At 38.1% G+C, this 24,415-nt stretch overlaps 1 protein-coding gene across 4 annotated transcripts in view; it reads left to right on the plus strand.

Moving 5' to 3' along the window:
• Window positions 1-650: 650 nt before the first annotated feature.
• Window positions 651-24,415, plus strand: part of LOC135113204 (protein DDI1 homolog 2-like) — a 123,891-nt gene continuing 100,126 nt past the window's right edge. For 2 of the 4 annotated variants that reach the window (XM_064028342.1, XM_064028344.1), the window contains exons 1-2: window positions 653-772; window positions 1,639-1,827. In XM_064028342.1, coding sequence (XP_063884412.1) covers window positions 1,732-1,827 — 96 coding nt within the window. In that variant the 5' untranslated portion in view covers window positions 653-772; window positions 1,639-1,731. Of the gene's footprint in view, window positions 773-1,638; window positions 1,828-24,415 lie in introns of all 4 variants that reach the window. The other 2 variants (XM_064028345.1, XM_064028343.1) reach the window with 2 other exon arrangements.

The following is a 24,415-nucleotide window of genomic DNA, read 5'->3' on the forward strand; positions in this document are numbered from 1 at the left end:
TATATTTATATATATATATATATATATATATATATATATATATATATATATATATATATATATATATATATATATATATATATTTATATATATATATATATATATATATATATATATATATATATATATATATATATATATATATATATATATATATATATATATATATATATATATATATATATATACTCGTATATATATATTTTTTTTTTTTTTTTTTTTTGTTTCCCTGAGTGGTTAGACAATTCTTGATTATATATATATATATATATATATATATATATATATATATATATATATATATATATATATATATATATATATATATATTTTTTTTTTTTTTTTTTTTTTTTTTTTTTTTAATGGAAATCTGAATCATTAGCTTTCATTTTTTTCTTGCTTGTGCTACATTTTTTTCCCCTCTCTTTTATTGTTGAAAGTCCGGCCAGGACGGCAATTAAATAACTTACTAGTTATTCTTATGGGCCTGTAGTGAACAAAATCAGAAGAGCTGTTCATAAGAAAATAGCGATAAAAGATTAAAAAAATTGCAAGAGAGATATATTGAGAGGTTGAAGATTGTCAATTAGAGGAAAAGAGTTGATGAGACGAATTGCATTTGATTCCATCATGTTTAGGGCAACAGTATGAGTGGAACTCTCCCTCACGCAATGTGTGAAGCGTTCTGCATGGACAAATAAGACGCATATGCAACTATAGGAGCTTGACAGGAAAGATCGAAAAACTGTCGGAGACGGCTCAGAATGTTTAGGTTCGTTAAAGTTCTTCTTATTCTTCTTTCATCATCATCATCATCATCTTTATTACCATCATCTTCATCATCAAACAGCTTATCATTATTATTATTTCTTCTGAGCATCGCACAATATTGTTCTGCATTATATATTTGGACTTTAATTGTTTGCAACAATAAAACCTTAGTTAATTTGTATCCAGCATGTTCATTACAAGTGTTAGTCATGCTAGCCTACTTGGGAAGCACAGTTCACGATCGTTATCATGCAATACACTGAGCTGTGAGCACAGTAGTCAGGAGTACGTATGCAATATTCATAAATTATTACACTACTGTTTTATCTCCTTGTTACTGTATTGTACTCCATAGTCCTTTTATGTTACTTTTCCTTGTAATGTAGTATTGACAGAAGTGTTGCGCATGATAGGATTATTATGTAGCAAGAATGTTGACAAAGAACTAGACAAAAAGCAGCAAGCTGGCTAAGGCTATAAATATTTTCCTATTTCGGACCGTAAAACATCGACTTTCAGTTATCATTTTGAATTACGGATATACATTTTTAAGAGAAACACAAGCTCTTGACCTTAGGCAAGTAGTTGTTTAATTAAGTATTCGAACAATACCTAGGTGCTCGTTAAGTGGTTAAGGTAAGTCGAAGTGGCTAGTTAACATATTGACTTGTTTCAAATCCCATTAATTAAAACGGTGTAGAACAAGCTTCAATATACATCACTGTCGAAATGAAAATACAAATATCAAAACCAGGTATTTTTTTAATGAAACTTAGAATGTTAATAACAAAATAATAATAATAATAATAATAATAATGATAATAACAATAATAATAATATGTGAAGTAACGGACCATCGACTTGCAGGATGTAAACAAACACGCAGACTGGAGCAAGGCAGTGACGCGAGGAGTGAGTAAGAGTCATTCTCTTGAGCCTCACACATCACCAGCACGCACCATGAGGTTGTCCGTCAACATCGAGACTCAGACCATCTTACTGGAGGTGGCGGAGGACCTGGAGCTGGAGAATTTCAAGGCGTTGGTCGAAATGGAGGTGAGAAAAACAACCACGTTTGGAAATTTTCTTTGTAGTTTGTATAATTGCGTCATTGTTTTGATATTTTTGTGCTGTAGGTGTTGTGTCCTGGTTATGTCAGTTTGGATTTACTTACAGGATTGTTGGGTGTAGCAAAGTTGCAATCGTGTGGTTTTTATTTTAATTTTTCTTTTGTTATTCTTTCATGGCTTGGCACAGGGCTGAACGACCGACACTCGGTGACCTACTGCCTGCTTCACAACTTTTTTTTAGGATGAAACTATTTTGCAGGTCCCGGTAAAATAGATAAAACATGCTTTTAAGCTTGTTTAAATCCCCAGGGTATTTTACCGGCAAATATTTTCATTATTATGAAGACAGGTAATGAAAATAACAGTAAAAATGTATTTTATTTTCACCATCAGTTGTTACACCAATTTGAAATCTCATCCACCATCAATTGTTAAAATCATTTATTTATCATCAGTTATTAAAAGGTACACAAAAGTCTTGGTTAATCTGGATATCACATCTGTGCTACATACAAGCGTGAAACTCGCATGCCATGTTGAAGGTTCGGTGACCTTGCCGTAAACATAAAAAAATTAGGAGGCACTTGTCTAGTATGGCTGTAATAGCACTTGAGAGTTTGGAGAATTTCAACATTTTCTAAGTCCAGTGAGCTCTGCATCAGTTGAGTAAACATTGAAATTATTTTCACTCGTTTATTACTGGGATTTGTGGGTAGAGGCATATTAGGATTTCATGGTATCTGTACAGCTGATCAAGGAATTAGGATAGGTTAAGGAAATTCAGAATATTAAGGTAAATTTCCTTAGATTTTTTAACATCCTTATTTCACTTATTTTTCATCCCCACATAAACCCCTAATTCTCCACAGGCCCCCAAGCTTGTTTGAAGGGTTAGGGGGGGAATGAAATGACTTCTTATCAAGAAATACCAGTCTCTGAATATCTTAAGCACTACAGACATAACAGTCTCTGCAAATCCAAAACTTGTCCTCGGGAATGGTTCTCTTGCCATTACACTTCAGGTGGACCCACTGAAGACAACTGAAAACCACAGAATCCATGCTCAAGTTCTGCCTACACAGCTCAGACAACCACTGCACTGATGATGTCAAGGCTCATACAACTGTTCCACAGCTTTCCAACCATTTGGATCAAAATATCTGTGGATCTTTTGGATAGACACATTTTCATCCAAACATGCTGTTGGTATTGCAGAAGGGTTTTGTTCCACAGTGGCATCAGAGAGAAGTTCTCCACCCATAGCACAAATGGCATCTTTGACAAAGTAGCCAAGTATCTGTAGATTCCTGTCACAGGATGATTTCTCAGTGACTGGAGTTGACTTACAAAGTCTTGATTTTTTTTCTTTGGAACTCTTATAATAGTATTGTTTTACCCTTTGGATCTATCCCTTTTCTTTGACTTTGGAGACAAAATTACATTGTTCCTAGTTAGGATCAGCAGGTTCTGGAATTCCACAGGTCTCAGGAGTTGTAGGTGGCTATAGATGTGTTGTTATTTTTAACATTACCTGCGTTCGTAATAATACAAAATACTTACTGGTAAAATAGCCTGGGGGTGGGAGTCTATTTTACCAAGACCAGTAAAACAAACTTAAAAGCACATTAGCCTATATTACCAGAACAGGCAAAATAGCGTATTGTTTTTTGAAGCAATCTCCACTAGATAGGGCATTAATAATTAATTTATCATTTACAGCAATGGTTTTCAAATTTTGTTGCTGTTTGGCACGTTAAAGATACATCTTGAACTATGATGGCACTCTAACCCTGTAGTCATTGTAGTACAGACCTACTGAAAAGCACAAATTTAAGAACACATATGTATCTAGCAAAATAAGGCAGTGCACTTTGGTGATGCTCATGGTGCACTGATATAGTTACTTCAAGGCCATTTGCACTCTTAACATTATGGAAATTGTTATAAACATCATCAATGTTTAGACTCAAAATGAAGAGATTTGCTGTTTAATTTAGTTTAAAAATATAAAATGTCTAGTTTCCCTTAAAATAAACACACTTGATTACCAAATGGGAGGCTCTTCAGCTTGACACCCAGCTCATAATGCTAAGCTCATTGGTTCAGGGCTGGGAGGATGTGCTTATTTTTATTTATTTTGTCTCTATGCTAAAGCCAACATAAGTTGGGATTCTAAACAAGTTTGCAAAACAACAAATTAAATGAAGTAAAAAATAAATAAAAATATTTGTGCAAAACTTTTGTAAGTCAGCACCATGCTGACCAAACCAAGTCAAGCCAAACCAGACTTGGCATAAGCTATGCAGTAATGATTACTTTGTATGTCAATGACATTATACTAAGAAGGGCTGCTGATTCTAGTTCTGATTCTGGTTGAAAATTGGAAGGCTTAGCCTTTGCAACAGCACCTGCCTGATGCTATCTTGTTAACAGTTTCTTTTTTGTGATTTTCAGCTCCTTTCTTCTCACAAATATCACATAGTTTATCTGTTTGCCTCCTCTGGCCTTCTTGAAGACCAGAGGAGGTAATTGGATAAATTACAAAAACCTTTTATAGAAAATTGAAAATCAGATTATTGATGAGTTCCCTTTTGACAAGATTAACGCTGTAATAACAAAAGTTTTAGGAAGAAAATACAAGGAAAATTCAGTTATACTTGAGAGAAATAAGAAAGGACATTAGAGTATTTTTAATTATATTGTTAATTGAATTGTATAAGAAATCAGTCAACTTATTATTTTTCAGAAGTTTTATTTATTTTCTGTTTATTTCCTACATAAAGAAAATGGTTGCAGAGATTGATGATGGATAAAAAAAAAGAGTAACAAAAAGTAGCATATCAAAACTTAGCCTTTCATTATTGTTGCTAATGATTTTGTTAAAAAATATACTTTTAAACTTATGGCAGATCACACACTACAAAAATCTGATAGATTTTGATGTTTGTTTCTTTGGAAAATTGAATTTATCTCCTACTATGGGGGAGGAACCTGTCAGTAGGCCATGGGCCATTTCCAAACTGGCATGTGCAGTGACCTAAGGGCCACAGGATAATCTAATAGTGGACAGTTTAAGATCACACCACAAATTAAACTGATGTAGAACCTCCGTTAAACTACAGATTTTATGAGTACCGAGCTGCATTTTACAAAAGTAATAGCAAATAGGTAAATATGGCCATGTTTATGTAGATCAGTGTTTCTCAACCTTTCAAGCTTTGTGAACCTTTTACATCCACTTACAGTATATATTCAGGGGACCCCTTGGTTTGAGATTAGATAAGATATAGCTATTTTACATTTGTATGTAAGAATGGTATACACAAGGTTTTCTTTTCAGAGGAAGTGGTGTTTATTATCATATTTTCATTGTACAAACATGATACAAAGATAAAAAAAAAAAATCCATGTATATTTACAAAATGAACAATAAAGTAAACCACTTCTAAGAAAACAAAATAATTAGCTTTCAAATTGGTTATTTTTTATTTATTTATTTATTTATTTATTTTATTTTTTTGCGACTGAAAAATTAGGTTACAAATAACATGGTCATGTGAAAAGCTTCCCACATTAAAGATCAATTGTAGTTCTTTTCTTATGCTAGTAGTATTCCCCAGTAGTTATAAAACTTACTACTTTAACCTTCATCCACAACACAAAAAATTTATTCCTCCAAACATCTGGTTCCTCTGGCTTTCATGCTTGGTCATGTATTGAAAACATCCATTCTTTTACTGCGTCTCCTTATTTTGAAATGCTCATAGCTATTTTATCTTTATCCACTGTTTCATTTAATTTTAGACAACTTATTGCTTTCCTTAGTGTGCATCCTCGATAGCAACAGAACATGTTGGTAACACCAGATAGAACATATTGGGCAACATATTGTGAAGTTGTTAACTAAATATAGTTGAAGAAATGTCATTAAAATCTGTAGACTGATATGTTGGCAGTCCCAGTTTGTACAAAGCAGTGTTAAAAGGCCTATCTAGGCAGACGCACATAGACCCACACCAGTAGTGTTGGCATCAGGTTCAGAGTGCTCTTGTTGGCGTATGGAAAAAAAAAAACATGGTGTAGACGAGAGGCCAGATGGTACAGCCAGACAAACATCATACTTTATAACACTGCACATGAGATTTTGCTGTCCTGTACTCTTCCTGTTATGCTTTGGGGATGGTCTCATCCAGATGATATTTGTGCCTGCTCTGATGCCCACACAAGGTACAGTAGAATCTTGGTTCACAAACTTAATCTGTTCCGAACTTTGGTTCACAGACCAAATTGTTCGTGAACCAAAACAATTTTTTTCATTGAAATTAAAGTAAATATCATTAATTCATTCAGCCTCAGAAATATGGTATTTTTATATATTTAAGTGTTTTGTTTTTATGAAGAATATAGAATGAAATTGAAATACATATAAGTGTTTTGTTTTTGTGATGAAGAATATAATTAAATTGAAATGCATATTCTTAAATAGAGACAACACTAAATTGAATGAAACTACTGTAATTTATTCTTGTTGTTTATTGTTGCTGGCACAGGCAGATAGTGAGGGAAGAGAGTAAGAGGAGGAAGCTCCTGAATTTTAGGTAAAAGCCTGCTGCCTGCCTCTCTCTCTCTCTCTCTCTCTCTCTCTCTCTCTCTCTCTCTCTCTCTCTCTCTCTCTCTCTCTCTCTCTCTCTCTCTCTCTCTCTCTCTCTCTCTCTCTCTCTCTCTCTCTCTCATTTTGTCATCAACCATTGTCAAGGACTGGCTGTCACACAGCCACAATCTCTCTCTCTCTCTCTCTCTCTCTCTCTCTCTCTCTCTCTCTCTCTCTCTCTCTCTCTCTCTCTCTCTCTCTCTCTCTCTCTCTCTCTCTCTCTCTCTCTCTCTCTCTCTCTCTCTCTCATTTTGTCATCAACCATTGTCAAGGACTGGCTGTCACACAGCCACAATCTCTCTCTCTCTCTCTCTCTCTCTCTCTCTCTCTCTCTCTCTCTCTCTCTCTCTCTCTCTCTCTCTCTCTCTCTCTCTCTCTCTGGATATAGCAATTTTTGCCTTTAGCAAGCCACCCTCTGCTGTGTGTGTTCATTACTGGTAATGTATTGAAATTTACGATAATTTGAAGAATAATCCAGGCTCTTTGAACCAAAAGACTAAGCCAGTGGTGATATCTGAAAACTCTTAAAACTCCCCATTGGTTTGATTAGGTTAGCCTGTTAGTTTTAATTAAGTTTGGCAATGTCGGAAACACAAATGCCATTTTCATGTTTAGAAATAATTTCCTTCTTGACTTCAGTAGTAATACACTTAGGCCATGTCCACACTGGGAGCGAGAAAGTGGGCGAGAGCGAGAGCGAGCGAGGTCAGGTGAATTTGAATGTCTGCATTGGAAGCAATTTCAGACAGGAGTTGCCATGGCAATGGGCTTCTGTCTGTGCTGTGCTCCTGGGTGATGAAGCCTATCCTTTCCTTCTGTTCTTGATACAGCCATACCCAAACAAGGATTAAATTTTCAGAAAAGATTTTTCAATTACCGTTTGGCGAGAGCAAGAAGATAGGTATGTCAAGTGTGCATTTGGGATGATGACTGCAAAATTTAGAATTCTAACCTCTGTTGACACTGCAGTGGCTATCACCAAAGCTGCTTGTATCTTACACAACATGATAATAGGTGAGGAGGGACTTAAGTCATTTAGTTGCAGCTTAGGTAATGAAATAGGTGAGAACATTTATGGGAAAAAATGTCATTCCAAAATGGCTAAGAATGTGAGAGAGGCATTCATGGAATACTTTTGTTCAGTTTGAGCAATGCCCTGGCAAAACCATGTAATTTAAAAGAGAGAGAGAGAGAGAGAGAGAGAGAGAGAGAGAGAGAGAGAGAGAGAGAGAGAGAGAGAGAGAGAGAGAGAGTATGATTATGTGTATATTGTATGGAAATTATCTTACCAGAAAGTCCAATCTTTTTTGTTTATTCTCCTCCACTGTACTGCTACAAATGCCCTGTCACTATGTTTGTTGTTTAATACTTCCCAAGTACAGGGTGTGAGGGATACTTCACTTATTAGTTGTTTTATGTCCATGTTTGGGTATCAGTTCTCTCTGTCGCAAGAATGTGAATACTATTGAGACAGGAATTGCTATAGCAACTCTGCCTTCCCTGCCCTGCCCCTACCTACACATCAGCTGATTTACTGGACATTGTGTTCAAGGTCACAATTGACAAATTCATCACCAAAGCTCTGTATACATGTTACCCATGAAACTAAACGATGAGGGTATTAATTCAGTATGTGATAAGAAAGAAAAGACTGATATCATAATATGGCATCACATGATGTATTATAAGACAATTATGTGAGAGATACAACAAAGGCATAGTTTTGCTATAAAGGAGGCAAGCAGTAAAGTGTACGAGGCAGTAGATAATGGAGACGATTATGATATCTTATATCTGAACTTTAGTAAAGCATTTGACAAGGTAACCCATCAAAGGCTCCTGAGAAAGGTTAGGGCACATGGGATAGATGGAAAGGTGTTAGGCTGGATAGGGTCATGGCTTAGCGACAGGTGACAGAGAGTTGTAATAAACAGCTTGAAATCCGAGTGTGATTAGTGTGGTGCCACAGGGATCAGTATTAGGGCCATTTTTATTTCTAATATATATCAGTGACTTGGATAGTGGAATTAGTAGTGATGTTAGTAAATTTACGGATGACACAAAGATAGGTAGATTAATTAGATAAGAATCGGATGCCATCGCCTTGCAGGCAGATTTAGATAAGATGAATGAATGGATGGACAGATGGCAAATGCAATTTAATATCAATGAATGCAAAGTACTTAGTGTAGGTAGAGGAAACTCACACAGTAAGTACACATTAAACAACCAAACTCTGGTAGGTATAGGGTACGAGAAAGATTTAGGAGTTATAGTTAGCTTTGAACTCCATCTAGGAAAACAATGCATAGAGGCCAGAAACAGGGCAACTAGGGTACACTTATCCCCCAGCTATAGCGGGTTTTGCTAACGCGGTTTAAAGCTATCACGGGAACAATAAAAAACACATTAAATGGGCTAACGCGAATCCTAGTGGAGCTATCGCGGCCCATGAGTCGTTATATGTCCAGGATGTTCACGTGACAGCTACGTCATATTTCTTGGCCAGATTCGCTTGCTAATTGGCTGAATTTGACTGACATATTAGGCCGTGATTGGCTTGCACACTCCCGCTTCCTTATCCAGCCACTCTCCCGCTCCCCCATCCCTCTAGTCCCTCCCGCCACAGTTGACTGAGTGGCACGTGCCGTGCTGAATCTCAAGGTCACGCGTGTGTATCTCGGGACAATGGCCTCTACTCCCCCTCCTGGCCACCCAGGGAGATCGCTACCACCCAACCCGACCCAGCGAAAGGCAACAGCGGCGCCTGGGAAAGAAATCAAGAAGAGGAAGAACCTTACATATGCTGTGAAATATGAGATAGTGAAATTGATCGAGAGTGGACAAAGTAAAAGTTCAGTGGGCGCTAAGTTCGGCATCAACGAGTCTACAGTGAGAGGTATTTACCTTAAGAAGGACCACATTAAGGCACATATGAACCTCACTAGTGATAGTGCTGGACATAATGTGTGTTGTATGTATCTACTTCAAGGTACCAAAATGTGAATGGTATCTATAAATCATGGTGAGATGAGAGAAAAAAAAAGGTGCCAATATGTTGAATTGTGTTGCTACTCTGGCGGGCCACGAACAATTTTTTTTTTTCCTATGTATTCTTAACAATGGCTATCGCGTTTTTAGCTATCACGGCGATGTTAAGGGACCAATTTCTCGCGATAGCTGGGGGTTGAGTGTACTAGGATCCATTTTTAGGAGTGTTTGCCCCCTGGCTTCTATGCATTGTTTCCCTAGACGAAGTTCAGAGCTAACTATAACTCCTAAATCTTTCTCGTACCCTGTACCTACCAGAGTTTGGTTGTTTAATGTGTACCTATTGTGTGGGTTTCCTCTACCTACGCTAAGTACTTTGCATTTATTGATATTAAATTGCATTTGCCATCTATCTGTCCATTCATTCATTCTATCTAAATCTGCCTGCAAGGCGATAACATCCGATTCTGACCTAATTAATTTACCTATCTTTGTGTCATTTGCAAATATACTAACATCACTACTAATTCCACTATCAAGGTCATTGATATATATTAGAAATGACAATGGCCTAAATACTGATCCCCACTAATTACATGACCCCACTCGGATTTCGAGCTGTTTATTACAACTCTCTGCTGCCTGTCACTAAGCCATGACCCTATCCAGCATAACACCTTCCCATCTATCCCGTGTGCCCTAACCTTTCTCAGGAGCCTTTGATGGGGTACCTTGTCAAATGTTTTACTAAAGTCCAGATATAAGATATCATAACTATCACCATTATCTACTGCCTCGTGCACCTCACTGTAAAAACTTAACAAGTTTGTCAGGCAAGACTTCCCCTTCATGAAGCCATGCTGTGACTGATTTATCAAGTTGTGTTTGTCTAAATGTTCCCTAATGTTCCTCGCTATTATTGACTCTAATATTTTACCTACAACTGAAGTTAAGCTGACAGGTCTATAGTTAGACGCTAAAGTTTTATCTCCTTTCTTAAAGATGGGTACTACATTAGCCTGCCTCCACATTACTGGTACCTCACCCGACTCCAGAGATTTCCTAAAGACAGAAACTAACAGCTCACTAATGATCTCTTTGCATTCCTTAAGTACTCTGGGATATATTTCATCAGGTCCTGGTGTCTTGAACTTAATAGCCTATCTATCTCCTGTTCCACTATCTCCCTAGTTATGGAAATATCTGTCAGCTTCTCATTCTCATCTACTCTAAACACCTGTTCACTATCTGGCATATCCTGCATGTTTTCCTGGGTGAAGACAGTTAAAAAATACTCATTCAGAAGTTTACTAATCTCCTCCCCACAACTAACCAGCTCCCTATCTGCTGCCTTTAATGGACCTATAGAATCCTTATTCTTCGTCCTGTATACCTGATAAAATCTCTTTGGGTTCCATCTTCGCCTGGCTGGCCACCTTTAATTCATAATTGCCCTTAGCTTTCCTCATTAACTTCCTGACTGTTCTAACTAATTCATTATATTGTGACCTTAAAACTTCTTCACCTGCCCTTAATCTCTTATATATACTTCTCTTATGCCCTATATAATGCTTTAACCTAGCAGTCATCCATTTAGGGTCATTTTTTTGTGATCTTATTGTCCTATACGGGATATTTGCTAACTGACCTGTATGAACTTTATCTGCAAAATATTTATACAGTTCATCTACATTTACCTCACCTAATCCCCTCATCTCTGCCCCTACCATTCTCTCCACTCCCTCATCTACTTGCCTTGACCTCACCTCTCTCATTTCAGCATGACCTGACATTCCAACATACTCACACCTATCTCCCTCTTCCTCTTTCCTCCTCCCCTTCCGAACACATCTTCCCTCCTCTTGTCCTACACCCTCATGCCTCACCTCATCTCTCTCATCCTGCCTTATTTCTCTGAACTCCGTCCCTGACCTGACCTCACCCTACATCCCTTGTCAGTCCACTCCTTGGAGGTACCTTTTTAATTCCTCAAAATCTGCTCTCTTAAAGTCAGGTATTTTACTAGTGTTTTTGCTTCTAACAGTTTCTTCCCATTCTAAATTGTACCTAATTTCACTATGGTCACTGTTACTTAGCTGTCCTCCAACCTCTACCTGTGTGACTGCTTCCTCCCTGTTAGTAAGAATTAAATCTAGAATATTATTTGCCCTTTTGGGTTCATACAGGGATTGCCATGTGTAAGCTTGGTTGCTTCTTGCAGCTTCCCTTATTTCTTATATTCTTATGTTCTTAAATAACCTGGCAAGATATCAACCCTTGTCGAATGAAAGCCACTGTTGGCACACATGAGATGTAAGGTGAAAATGTAGTTATAAAGATCCTTGTAGTTCATTTATGTGGCAGTTTTTATAAAACTTATATCATCATGTTTAGGAGACTTATTTACAAGAACAAAGAGTTTATTCTAGCATTTACACCAAAGCTGCTGAATATGGTGCCCTTAAGTAAAATGCATTATAAACATTTCAGAGTGGTGTTTTGACTCATTATAATTTCTTTATTTTTGTTTCTACCAAACTTTTATGAGTATATCTGAGTTCTGCAATTACTGCCAAGTATAATGGTACTAACCAAAAATGCCGTATCAGATTTCTGAGGTGAGATACAGCAGTTTATATAGAAACATCTGTTATGATGTCGTTCATTCTGACCCGATGAACTTGTGTGAGAAAAGTAAACTGTTGACTCTTTGCTTTCTTGTCTTTCAACCAATGGGGATGCCATCCTCTGGCTGATGCCAGTGCGACCAGCTGCACTGGTTGTCATGTTTAAAGTTTCTTGCTCTAGCTCTCACCCAATTTCTTGCTCCCAGTACAGATGCAGCCTTAGGCTTCTTACTGCTACTATCACTAACACTATTCTCCTTAGTTTGCATAATAGGTGCTAAATAACAGAAAAAAGAAATAAAGAAAAAAAATGTTTTGAACGCAGCATTCACAAACAATGTGTACGCCAAGTGCACCAACGCACAACTGAGCACAAGGTTCTATGGATTGTGGGTAATGTGCGTTCGTTTGTGAACCAAGCTAAAATTTGTTTGTAAACTAGTTCAAGAACCAATTTGTTCATGATGTAGGACATTCATGAACTAAGGTTCTACTGTAATTATGGCAGTAGCTGCTGTAAAGGCATCCTCACAAGGCAACATGACCTTCTCTCCAGAGATCTAGTAAGACAACCAGAAAGTTGACTCTTGTTGCCAACGCCAACATGTTGCCAGAATTGTGATAAACATTGTTCCAAATACTATTGATGATAAGTATCCAGCTATTGACATGTTTTTGTGACAGTTTTTCACTTGTCTGTTGACATTCTCATACCTTCTCTCTCAATCAGTTTCTTTGTATGGACATACACCTAGTCTTCATTTATTTCCATCCCCCATACTTAGCACTATTACTTCTTCTGTGTCCCCTCATTTATTAGAAGTTCAAAAAGACTTTTTTTTCCCATTTATGAGAACTATATATCTCATAATTCTCTCTCTCTCTCTCTCTCTCTCTCTCTCTCTCTCTCTCTCTCTCTCTCTCTCTCTCTCTCTCTCTCTCTCTCTCTCTCTCTCTCTCTCTCTCTCTCTCTCTCTCTCTCTCTCTCTCTCTCTCTCTCTCTCTCTGTTAAGGGAGTGGCAGTTCTCAGTTCACAACAGTCTTGACTTAGGTTGTTTCATAGTTAAATATATTCCCCTTTGTTGTACCAGCATGCCCTCTAATACACTTGTCTCATACTTTTACACTACATTGCACACATAATACACCAAACACAATCTTTTTCTTAATTAAAGAAAGCAAACAAAAACATGTACAACATTTTGATAAAAAAAAAAAATAGAAATAATACGGAAAACTTGTTGGTGAGCCCAGTGGAAGGAATACTTTGTCATATAGCAATAGACTGAGGAAGGAAGAATTGGTGAGTTCCAGTTGTATGTCATATGACCACAATAATGTGGTGCCTCCTCCACTTTTTTTTTTTTACTAATTTCCTTCAATTGATCAATCTTGAGGTACAAGTTGAAGCTGCTGGTGGTGATGCAAAAGCAGCAAGTAACTTTCCTAGAGCATTAGCAAGTGTAAAGCAAGCCAACCATGGAAGTAAAGGCAAGGAGTTTTTTTTTTTTTACATACTGTGTGTGCTTTTTAGGCTGGTTTTGACTTGTGCTGAAATTTACTTTATGACCTTGGAAAGAACTCTGGCCTAACTTAAAGACCTTCTGCTCCCTTTGTGTGTGTGTATATATATATATATATATATATATATATATATATATATATATATATATATATATATATATATATATATATATATATATATATATTCTTTCGGCTGCTCCCATTTAGGGGTTGCCACAGCAGATCACTCTTCACCATTGCGCTCGGTCTTCTGTGCCTTCCTCTGCCATGTCCACCACTTGCATGTCTCCCTTCACAGCATCCATAAACCTTCTCTTTGGTCTCCCTCTCTTCCTCTTGCCAGGTAGATCCATGTCCAGCATCCTCCTCCCCACATATCCTTCATCACTCCTCTTGACATGTCCAAACCACCTCAGCCTAGCCTTAGCCTCTCTTGCTTTGTCCCCAAACTGATGTATGTGTGTTGTTCCTCTGATGTAATCATTTCTGATTTTATTCATCCTCGTCACTCCAAGAGCAAATTGCTACTTCTTCAATTCCGCTTCCTGCTTTTTTGTCAGTGGTACTGTTTCCATACCATACAGTATGGCGGGTCTCACTACTGTTTTATAAATCTTTCCCTTTGTTCTTGCGAGAACCTTTCTGTCACATGTCACTGCTGCTGTCTTCCTCCACCTATTCCATCCCGCTTGCATTCTCTTCTTTACCTCCCTACCACAGTCTCTATTATTCTGTACCGTGGACCCCAAATATCTAAAACTGTCAACCTTTGTCTTTTGCACACCTTGAAGCCTTGTTGTCTCCCCATCACCTCCATTGAGACACATGTACTCAGTCTTGGTCCTGCTCACTTTCAATCCCTTTCTCTCCAGTGCATATCTCCACCTCTCTAACTCTGTCTCCACTTCTTCCCGATTTTTGCAACAGATCACCATGTCATCTGCGAACATCCTAGTTCATGGGGATTCCTGTCTGACCTCATCAGTCAGTCTGTCCATCACTACTGCAAACAGGAAGGGGCTCAAAGCTGATCCCTGGTGCAGTCCCACCTCCACTCCAAAACCCTCAGTCATTCCTGCAGCACACCTTACTGCTGTTACACTGTTTTCGTACATGTTGTTCACCACCTTCACATACTTCTCTGCCACTCCCGAGCACCTCATGCAATACCACAGCTCTTCTGTTGGCACCCGATTGCAAGCCTTTTCTAGATCTATAAACACACAATCCAGCTCCTTCTGTCCTTCCCTGTACTTCTCCATCATCATCCTCAGAGCAAATATTGTGTCCGTTGTGCTTCTCCTTGGCATGAATCCGAACTGCTCATCACTGATCCTCACCACTCTTTGCGATCTCATTTCCACGACTCTTTCCCATATCTTCATTGCATGACTCAACAGCTTAATTCCTCTATAGTTGCTACAGCTTTGTACATCTCCCTTGTTCTTGGAAATTGGCACTAGCACACTTTTTCTCCACTCATCTGCCATCCTCTCACCTTCCAAGATCATGTTAAACAGTCTTGTTAGCCAACCCACTGCCATCTCCTAAACTCCTCCATGCCTCCACTGGTATCTTATCTGGGCCTAATGATTTACCTCCCTTCATCCTCCTCAAAGCCTTCCTTACCTGTTCTCTACTGATCCTTGGCACTTCCTGATTTAACTCTTTCATCTCCTCTAACCTTCTTTCCCTATCATTTTCGATGTTCATTAGATCCTCAAAATACTCCTTCCATCTTTTTAATATATTTTAATATATTTCCGTCTGCATCCTTTATCATTTTAACATGCTGCACATCACTCTCATCTCTGTCTGTCTGTCTGGCCAGTCAGTAGAGGTCTTTCTCCCTTTCCTTAGTATCTAACTTCTCATATAACTCTTCATATGCCTTTTCCTTTGCCTTTGCCACTTCTTTCTTCGCTATGCTACACATTTCCTTGTATTCCTGATGACTTCCTTTGTCCCTATGTCTGTCCCAGTGTTGTTTTGCCAGCCTCTTCCTCTTTATGCTGCTATCCTGCACTTCCTCATTCCAACACCAGGTTTCCTTGTCTTCTTTTCTTTCTCCTGATGTCATCCCAAGTATATGTAGGGTTTTCTCTCTCCCCGTTTCTGGGATCTCCTCCCAACTGACCTCTTCCCTTTCTGCTAAAGCTTGGCTTACCTCCTGCTTAAATGCTGTATTGTACTCCTCCTCCTTTAGTTTCCACTATTTGATCTTTAGTTCAGTCCTCACTTTCTTCCTTGTCTTCTTTATCAGGCTCAGGTTCCCGACTAATACTCTATGCTGTCTTGCCACACTCTCCCTGGGCACAACCTTACAATCGCTAGACTCTTTCAAGTTGCATCTCCTACACAGTATAAAGTCTACCTGTGTGCTCCTTCCTCCACTCATATATGTAACTCTGTGCTCCTCCCTCTTCATAAAATAGGTGCTCACTAATGCCATCTCCATCTGTTTTGCAGTCAACAACCATCTGTCCCTCCGCATTTCTCTCTCTCCCACACCATATTTGCCTGCACATCCTCATCACCATTATTTCCTTTTCCAATATGTCTATTAAAGTCTGCTCCAATAACAATCCTCTCCTCTCTGGGGATGTTCTGTATCACTTCTTCCACCTCACTCCAGAACTCCTTTTTTGTCCAACTCACACCCCACCCATGGGGTGTATGCACTGATCACATTTATTTGTATCCCTTCAGTTTCCATCTTCAGACTCATTACTCTATCAGATACCCTCTTCACTTCCAGTACACTGTTGATATACTTTTCCTTTATTACTCCAATGCCATTTCTCCTTCCATCCACACCATAATAGAACAACTTGCAGCCTCCTCCAATGAGCCTCGCTTTGCTTCCCTGCCATTTAGTTTCCTGTACACAGAGAACATCTATCTTTCTTTTCTCCAACATGTCAGCCAATTCTCTCTCTTTACCAGTCATGGTGCCAACATTTAAAGACCCAAATCTTATCTCTAGTTTTCTGTCCTTCCTTCTTTCTTGCTTCCTCCGAACCCATCCTCCTCCTCTTCTTCTTCTCTGCCTCCCAACAGTCACATGCTGTCCACCGGCACCCTATTGGGGCACAGCGCCGTAGGCGGTCGTTGGTAACCCGGGCAGTGACCAGTCCGGTATAGTGCTCTCATTTATTATCTACATCATTGTATTGGCAAATTTTTATGCTGGATGCCCTTCCTGACACAACTCTCCCCATTTATCTGGGCTTGGGACCGGCACTGAGTTGCACTGGTTTGTGCCCCCAGTGGCTGGGTTTATATATATATATATACGAGTATATATATATATATATATATATATATATATATATATATATATATATATATATATATATATATATATATATATATATATATTTCTTTTTTTTTGTTGCCCTTGGCCAGTGTCCCTCCTACGAAAAAAAAAAAAAAAAATATATATATATATATATATATATATATATATATATATATATATATATATATATATATATATATATATATATATATATATATATATATATATATATATATATATATATATATATATATATATATATATATATATATATATATACACACACACACACACACACACACACACACACACACACACACACACACAGAGAGAGAAGGAACTCTGGCCTAACTTGAGGACCCTCTGTTCCCTGTGTGTGTGTGTGTGTGTGTGTGTGTATATATATATATATATATATATATATATATATATATATATATATATATATATATATATATATATATATATATATATATATATATATATATATATATATATATATATATATATATATATATCCTGTCTACTTTAAGTGCACAATAAACCCTCAATAGAATAGACCTTGAAAGAAAATGTCAGATATAATGTGAACTCATTAAGGTCACTATCTGACTTTTTGATACAAGCAGAAAAATTTCCTTTGCATATGTGTTACAGCTATTAACCCATTTGAGCTGATCATTGCGCAAATGCAACATGAAACATGCTGAAACACGATGTTGAACTACACTTAGGAAATAGCATGCTGCATCCTGTAATCTCTTGGGCTGCCAGTACATAGTCATCTTTCATATGGGAAAGTTCATATGACCCTTGAAGTCTCATCATCTTAGCAGGGAAACTGGTGGAAGAAGTTGTATTAAAAAGAAATAAAAAAATAAAAAATTTGATATCTTCACAAAGAGAGGTAGTGAGGAAATAGATTGTTGTATATTTGTTCAGGTCTCTATCATATCAGTAGTTAGTGTACTGCTTGATGGCAGATGCCTTTTAAAACCACGATCTATTTTATAGGGTGTAGATGACAGCTTCACAAAAAAATATATAAAGAATAAGTTGCACTAACAGCCATCAGCACCTGGTTACTTAATATGGTTGTACTGATGCAACAGTTAGCATCTATACTTCTTCATTTATATAACTATTATGCACTGAGGAATCCGCTGTATTGACAAAAATACTTAAAATAAAATTTTGCTCACTCTGTATTAATGCCTATCCATTGTAATAGCATACATTTTGCATACAAAGTGCTATATATATATATATATATATATATATATATATATATATATATATATATATATATATATATATATATATATATATATCATTGAATGTGATAGCTAGTTGAGCATTTATTATTTTTCTTAAGATATTTTCCTTATATCTTATGATTGTCTTATGTTATTTTTTAATTGGCTGTATGACTTCGCCAAAGCTAGTCATTTTTGCTAGATCGCGATTTCGAGTCCTTGACCCTTCTTCAGTAGCGAAGGTCTATCCGTGAAGGAGAAGCATAACATAAACATCACAAGAGGAATGCTAGTAGATAAAACGGAGATCCTAACTACATGCCCAGACACCAGGCATCTCCCCATCTTAGAAGCACTATATATAAAGGAGACAAACCCTACATTAAATCAACAATCCGAAGACCTACAAGCATTACCAAGCGTGCGAAGACCCAGCTTGGATAGCAGCCCAGCACAGCCCGCGACAGCCGTCAGCCAATCAGAGACCAGGACGCGCAGCGGGGTGACAAGCCTACCGGTATAAATACACCCCCGCAATCAGCTTGAGCCATTCTCTCCGACACCCTCAACACGGATAGACCTTCGCTACTGAAGAAGGGTCAAGGACTCGAAATCGCGATCTAGCGAAAATGACTAGCTTCGGCGAAGTCATACACCCAATTAAAAAAGAATATAAGACAATCATAAGATATAAGGAAAATATCTTAAGAAAAATGATAAATGCTCAACTAGCTATCACATTCAATGATATATGTATTAGAGAAAGACTCCTGCCCATATACACCCTTAATAATAATATATATATATATATATATATATATATATATATATATATATATATATATATATATATATATATATATATATATATATATATATATATATATATATATATATATATATATAATTTTTTTTTTCTCAGACAACTGACTTTGAATGACATACTAGATATGTTTGAGAAACCAAACATGTCTGATGAAAGTGAAAGCAGTAATGGAGATGACTCCAAGTGGAATGATAAAACAAAAAAAAACCCAAGACCTTTACATCATGCCACCAGAAGATGGTGCAATCATGTATGAGGATTCTGGGGAAGAAAATGTGGATATCTCTAATCTTCCTGCAACACAACTAACTGCATTTGCAGTGGTAGAATCTGCAGAGTTGCAGGATAACACAGATAAAGGAGCTGAAACCCAGAAACAGCAGAAAAAGAAAATCATAAAACTCAGAAGCTGGAAGAGACAAGATCTCACTGAAAAGACAATTATCCTTATAAACCTTCAGCTACTGATATTCCACACAAGCCCAGTGAGATATTTGAGCTTTTCTTGGATGTAGTAGCCATTGATTACCTTGTGAAACAAACTGACAAACTGGAAGAGACAAGATCTCACAGAAAAGACAATTATTCAACATTATCCTTATAAACCTTCAGCTGCTGACATTCCATGCAAGCCCAGTGAGATATTTGAGCTTTTTGTGGATGTAGTAGCCATTGATCATCTTGTGAAACAAACTGTGACTTATGCTTTACAAAGTGGTAACCATTCATTTTCATTAACAGCTGATGAAATGGAAACTTTGATAGGAATTTTGTTAGTGTCAGGTTACTGCTGTGTGCCACATTGCAGGCTGTACTAGCTGAATCAGCCAGATGTGTACAATCAGCTAATTGCTGGCTCCATGCATCAGGATTGCTTTGATGAGATAATGATTTTTGTTTCATGCTGCAGACAATACTAGACTTCCAAAAAATGACATATTTGCCAAAGTTTGTCCTCTCATGGAAATCCTGAATGACAATTTTCTGAAATATCGGGAGGTATTTGGACCAAATAATGTCTCTGTTGACAAGTCCTTGATTCCTTATTTTTGGAGGTACCCAACTAAGCAGTTCATTCAGGAATAGCCTGTGTGGTGGGGTTATAAAGCATGGGTGGCAACTGATCCCATTGGTTATATTTTTGATATATCTCTACCAAGGCAAAGATACAGTTAAGAATACTTATGGTGTTGATGGAAAAGGTGTTCTACAAGCTTTGAATGTCATGGGAAAGTACTACCCAAGAAAGAAGATATCTCTGTACTTTTGATAACTTCTTTACCTTCCCCAAACTATGGAAAACATCAAGAGCATAGGATATGATGCTACAGGTACACTAAGAAAAAACAGGATTGAAAAATGTACATTCACTGACCTTAAAAAGTTCATGAAATTGCCAAGATCTGCAGAAAATTTTCATGATACTGATTCTGAGATAATTACTGCACATTGGCATGATAATGGCGTTGTTACTATGACATCATCTGAGTATGGTCTATCCCCCAATGGTAAAGGCTGAACGTTATGTTGCTTCCTGAAAGAAAAAGATGCCAAATATAATTCATCAATTTTTTTTTTTTTTTTTTTTTATATGTAGGAGGGACACTGGCTAAGGGCAACAAAAGTCCAATAAAAAAATGCCCACTGAAATGCCAGTCCCATAAAAGGGTCCAAAGTGGTAGTCAAAAATTGAAGGATAAGTGCCTTGAAACCTCCCTCTTGAAGGAATTCAAGTCATAGGAAGGTGAAAATACAGAAACAGGCATGGAGTTCCAGAGTTTACCAGAGAAAGGGATGAATGATTGAGAATACTGGTTAACTCTTGCGTTAGAGAGGTGGACAGAATAGGGGTGAGAAAAAGAAGAAAGTCATGTGCAGTGAGGCCGTGGGAGGAGGGGAGGCATGCTGTTAGCAAGATTGGAAGAGCAGTTAGCATGAAAATAGCAGTAGAAGACAGCTAGAGATGCAACATTGCAGCAATGAGAGAGAGGCTGAAGACAGTCAGTTAGAGGAGAGGAGTTGATGAGACGAAAAGCTTTTGATTCCACCCTGTCTAGAAGAGCAGTATGAGTGGAACCCCGCCAGACATGTGAAACACACTCCATACATGGACAGATAAGGTCCTTGTATAGAGTTAGGAGCTGGGGGAGTAAGAAAAACTGGCAGAGACGTCTCAGAACACCTAACTTCATAGAAGCTGTTTTAGCTAGAGATGAGATGTGAAGTTTCCGGTTCAGATTATTAGTGAACAGACAGAACAGACAGACCAAGGATGTTCAGTGTAGAAGAGGGGGACAGTTGAGTGTCATTGAAGAAGAGGAGATAGTTGTCTGGAAGGTTGTGTTGAGTTGATTGATGGAGGAATTGAGTTTTTGAGGCATTGAACAATACCAAGTTTGCTCTCCCCCAATCAGAAATTTTAGAAAGATCAGAAGTCAAGTGTTCTGTGGCTTCCCTGCATGAAATGTTTACCTCCTGAAGGGTTGGACGTCTATAAAAAAAACCTGGAAGAGTGCAGGGTGGTATCATCAGCGTAGGAGTGGATAGGACAAGAAGTTTGGTTTAGAAGATCATTAATGAATAATAAGAAGAGAGTGGGTGACAGGACAGAACCCTGAGGAACATAACTGTTAATAGATTTAGGAGAAGAACAGTGACCATCTACCACAGCAGCAATAGAATGGTCAGAAAGGAAACTTGAGATGAAGTTACTGAGAGAAGGATAGAAGCTGTAGGACCGTAGTTTGGAAATCAAACCTTTGTGCCAGATTCTATCAAAAGCTTTTGATATGTCCAAGGCAACAACAAAAGTTTCCTTCCCAAATAGAATTTTTCACCCACTCCTGAATCCAACTCTTCCTCCATTTAAGGACATTTTCCTTTTCCAAGTAACAATAATCCCCTACCCTTTATCAAGAAACCGCTGGCCAGATTTTGAATTTCACCACTGGCTGTGGGAAACATTACTTTCAGCATTCTTTCCTCATATGTTACAACAATATAGTTGACAATGGCCTCATATAACCATAACTCCACAATGTCACTTGGAGACATGACCCCAAGTTTCCTTAACTCTGAGGAAGTTAACCACCCCAGCCAACCTCTTGGTGCACCATCAGTATGAAGGCTTAGTCTTAAGACTTCCGCTGCTCTCTATGGCAAGATTCGGCACTTCCAGTAACCCAACTCCTTTCACACATCATTCACACTCTCATTCACACAACTATTCATTGTGGTCAGGGATTACTAAAGTAATTTATGAGAGCTTACCACGTCCTGAAGTAGACTACTACAGTGTGACCCTTGTTGACTGTTAGTTACAGTAAAAGTCTGCGAAATAAAATGGTAACAACCTCTCTCCTCCCTCATTTACTTTATCTCTGGGCCTAGTTTTGTTACTATTATCTAGGTCAGGGTGTGATAATGTTAAGGTAGATATTATACACTTTACAAACTTCTATTCTTTCCACAACCTTCACTACTCTCTAACACTCCTCTATATAGCGTCTTGGACAGTTACGAATCCGTGAAGGTAGTACTCCCGCTTCTAAGTCGGCTTGAAACACTGTGTCTTGGGGTTCCACCACATATTCTTCACTTCCACCGAACGGTTTCACTTTCTCAGCTGCTCATTGTAACATTTGTCCTGTAAATGGATCTTTCACTACATAACCTCCACCATCTCTCAATACTTCCACTACTTGGTATGGACCGTTCCACTTCACACATAGTTTCTTACACACTCCCGACTCATTTACTTCTCGTTTTATCCATACCAATACATCCAGGTTTACCTTTTGTTCTTTGCATTTTCGATTAGCAACTCTGATATTTTCTGGTTATTTTCTCCTGTGTTTCCTTAATAACACGGCGAGCGATGTCAATATCGTCCTCTTCACCAGTTATAGTGGGTAATCCAGTACCCACTACTTTTGGGGCTGGTCTCGAAAAGAACGCAAAGTAGGGTTGCTGAGCGGTACTGGTATGAACAGCAGCGTTCATCGTGGCTTGGCACGTTTGCAGTAACCTGGGTCACTGAAGAAGATGACCTTGGCATAGTGTGGCCTAGATGGTCTTGAGGGTGTGATGGAGTCTCTCAGTGATCGCGTTCCCTTGGGGATGATAAGGTGTCGTGTAGTAGAGTGTGATGAGGTGTTGCTGACAAAATTGCTGGAAGGCCTGGGATGTGAACTCGCCTCCGTTGTTAAGGGCGATGCTGTGTGGGGCTCCAAAGTCTGTTATGTACTGTGCTAGTGCCTCAATGACCCCTTGTGTGTGTTTTGATTTTAATGGATAAAATTTCACATGCCTTCTGAAATGATCTACAACACTAAGAACATATCTGTAACCTTGACTTCCTGTAACCTTGACTATGAGGGACTACCAGTGTATATTGTATACTGCCATCAGTTGCTTCCTTTACATAGTATAGAATCTCATCTTTTAGAGTGAATTGTTCCAAGGGAAGAAGGGGTAGTGAGGAGAAGGCAAGGGGCAAATTAGTTAAATCTAGAAAGGAAGCTAGCTTAGGGATGGTGAGAAATAGCTTAAGTGTTTACTACACAAATTGTAGAAGTATTCTGAATAAAATAGACTTGCTTAGAGGACTAGCGAGTGTAGAGAAATTTGATATCATTGCTTTGACTGAAACTTGGTTAGATATGTCAGGAAAAGTATTTAATCCAGAGGTTAAGATAGATGGGTATACAATGTTCTATAAAGATAGGGGAAACAGGAGAGGAGGAGGCGTCACGTTATACGTTAGGGACACATTACAGTGTTGTATCAACAGTAGAATTAAAACAGATACAAAGCAGAGTCGATATGGGTAGATATTAAAGAAGGAGCGCAGTCAGTTGTACTAGGGGTAGTTTACAGACCACCGACCAGTACAGAGGAAATTAACACCTCACTGTGGCAGGAATTAAATAGAGCAGGCAGGTACAGTCAGGTATGTGTGGTAGGAGATTTTAATTTTAGGAATATCGACTGGAGTCTGATTGTGGGTAACAAGGAAGCAGAGGAATTCCTTAAGGTAATTCAGGATAATTTTTTAAAACAGGTAGTCGTAGAACCCACAAGGGGGAATAATATTCTAGATTTAATTCTTACTAACAGGGAGGAAGCAGTCACGCAGGTAGAGGTTGGAGGACAGCTAGGTAACAGTGACCATAGGGAAATTAGGTACAAGCTAGAATGGGAAGAAACTGTTAGAAATAAAAACACTAGTAAAATACCTGACTTTAGGAGAGCAGATTTTGAAGAATTAAAAAGGTACCTCCAAGGAGTGGACTGGCAAGGGATGCAGGGTGAGGTCAGGTCAGGGACGGAGTTCAGAGAGATAAGGCAGGATGAGGGAGGTGAGGTGAGGCTCCAGAAGGGAGGAGGAAAGAGGAAG

This window comes from Scylla paramamosain, chromosome 25 (genome assembly GCF_035594125.1).
Source record: "Scylla paramamosain isolate STU-SP2022 chromosome 25, ASM3559412v1, whole genome shotgun sequence".
NCBI classification, from domain to species: domain Eukaryota; kingdom Metazoa; phylum Arthropoda; class Malacostraca; order Decapoda; family Portunidae; genus Scylla; species Scylla paramamosain.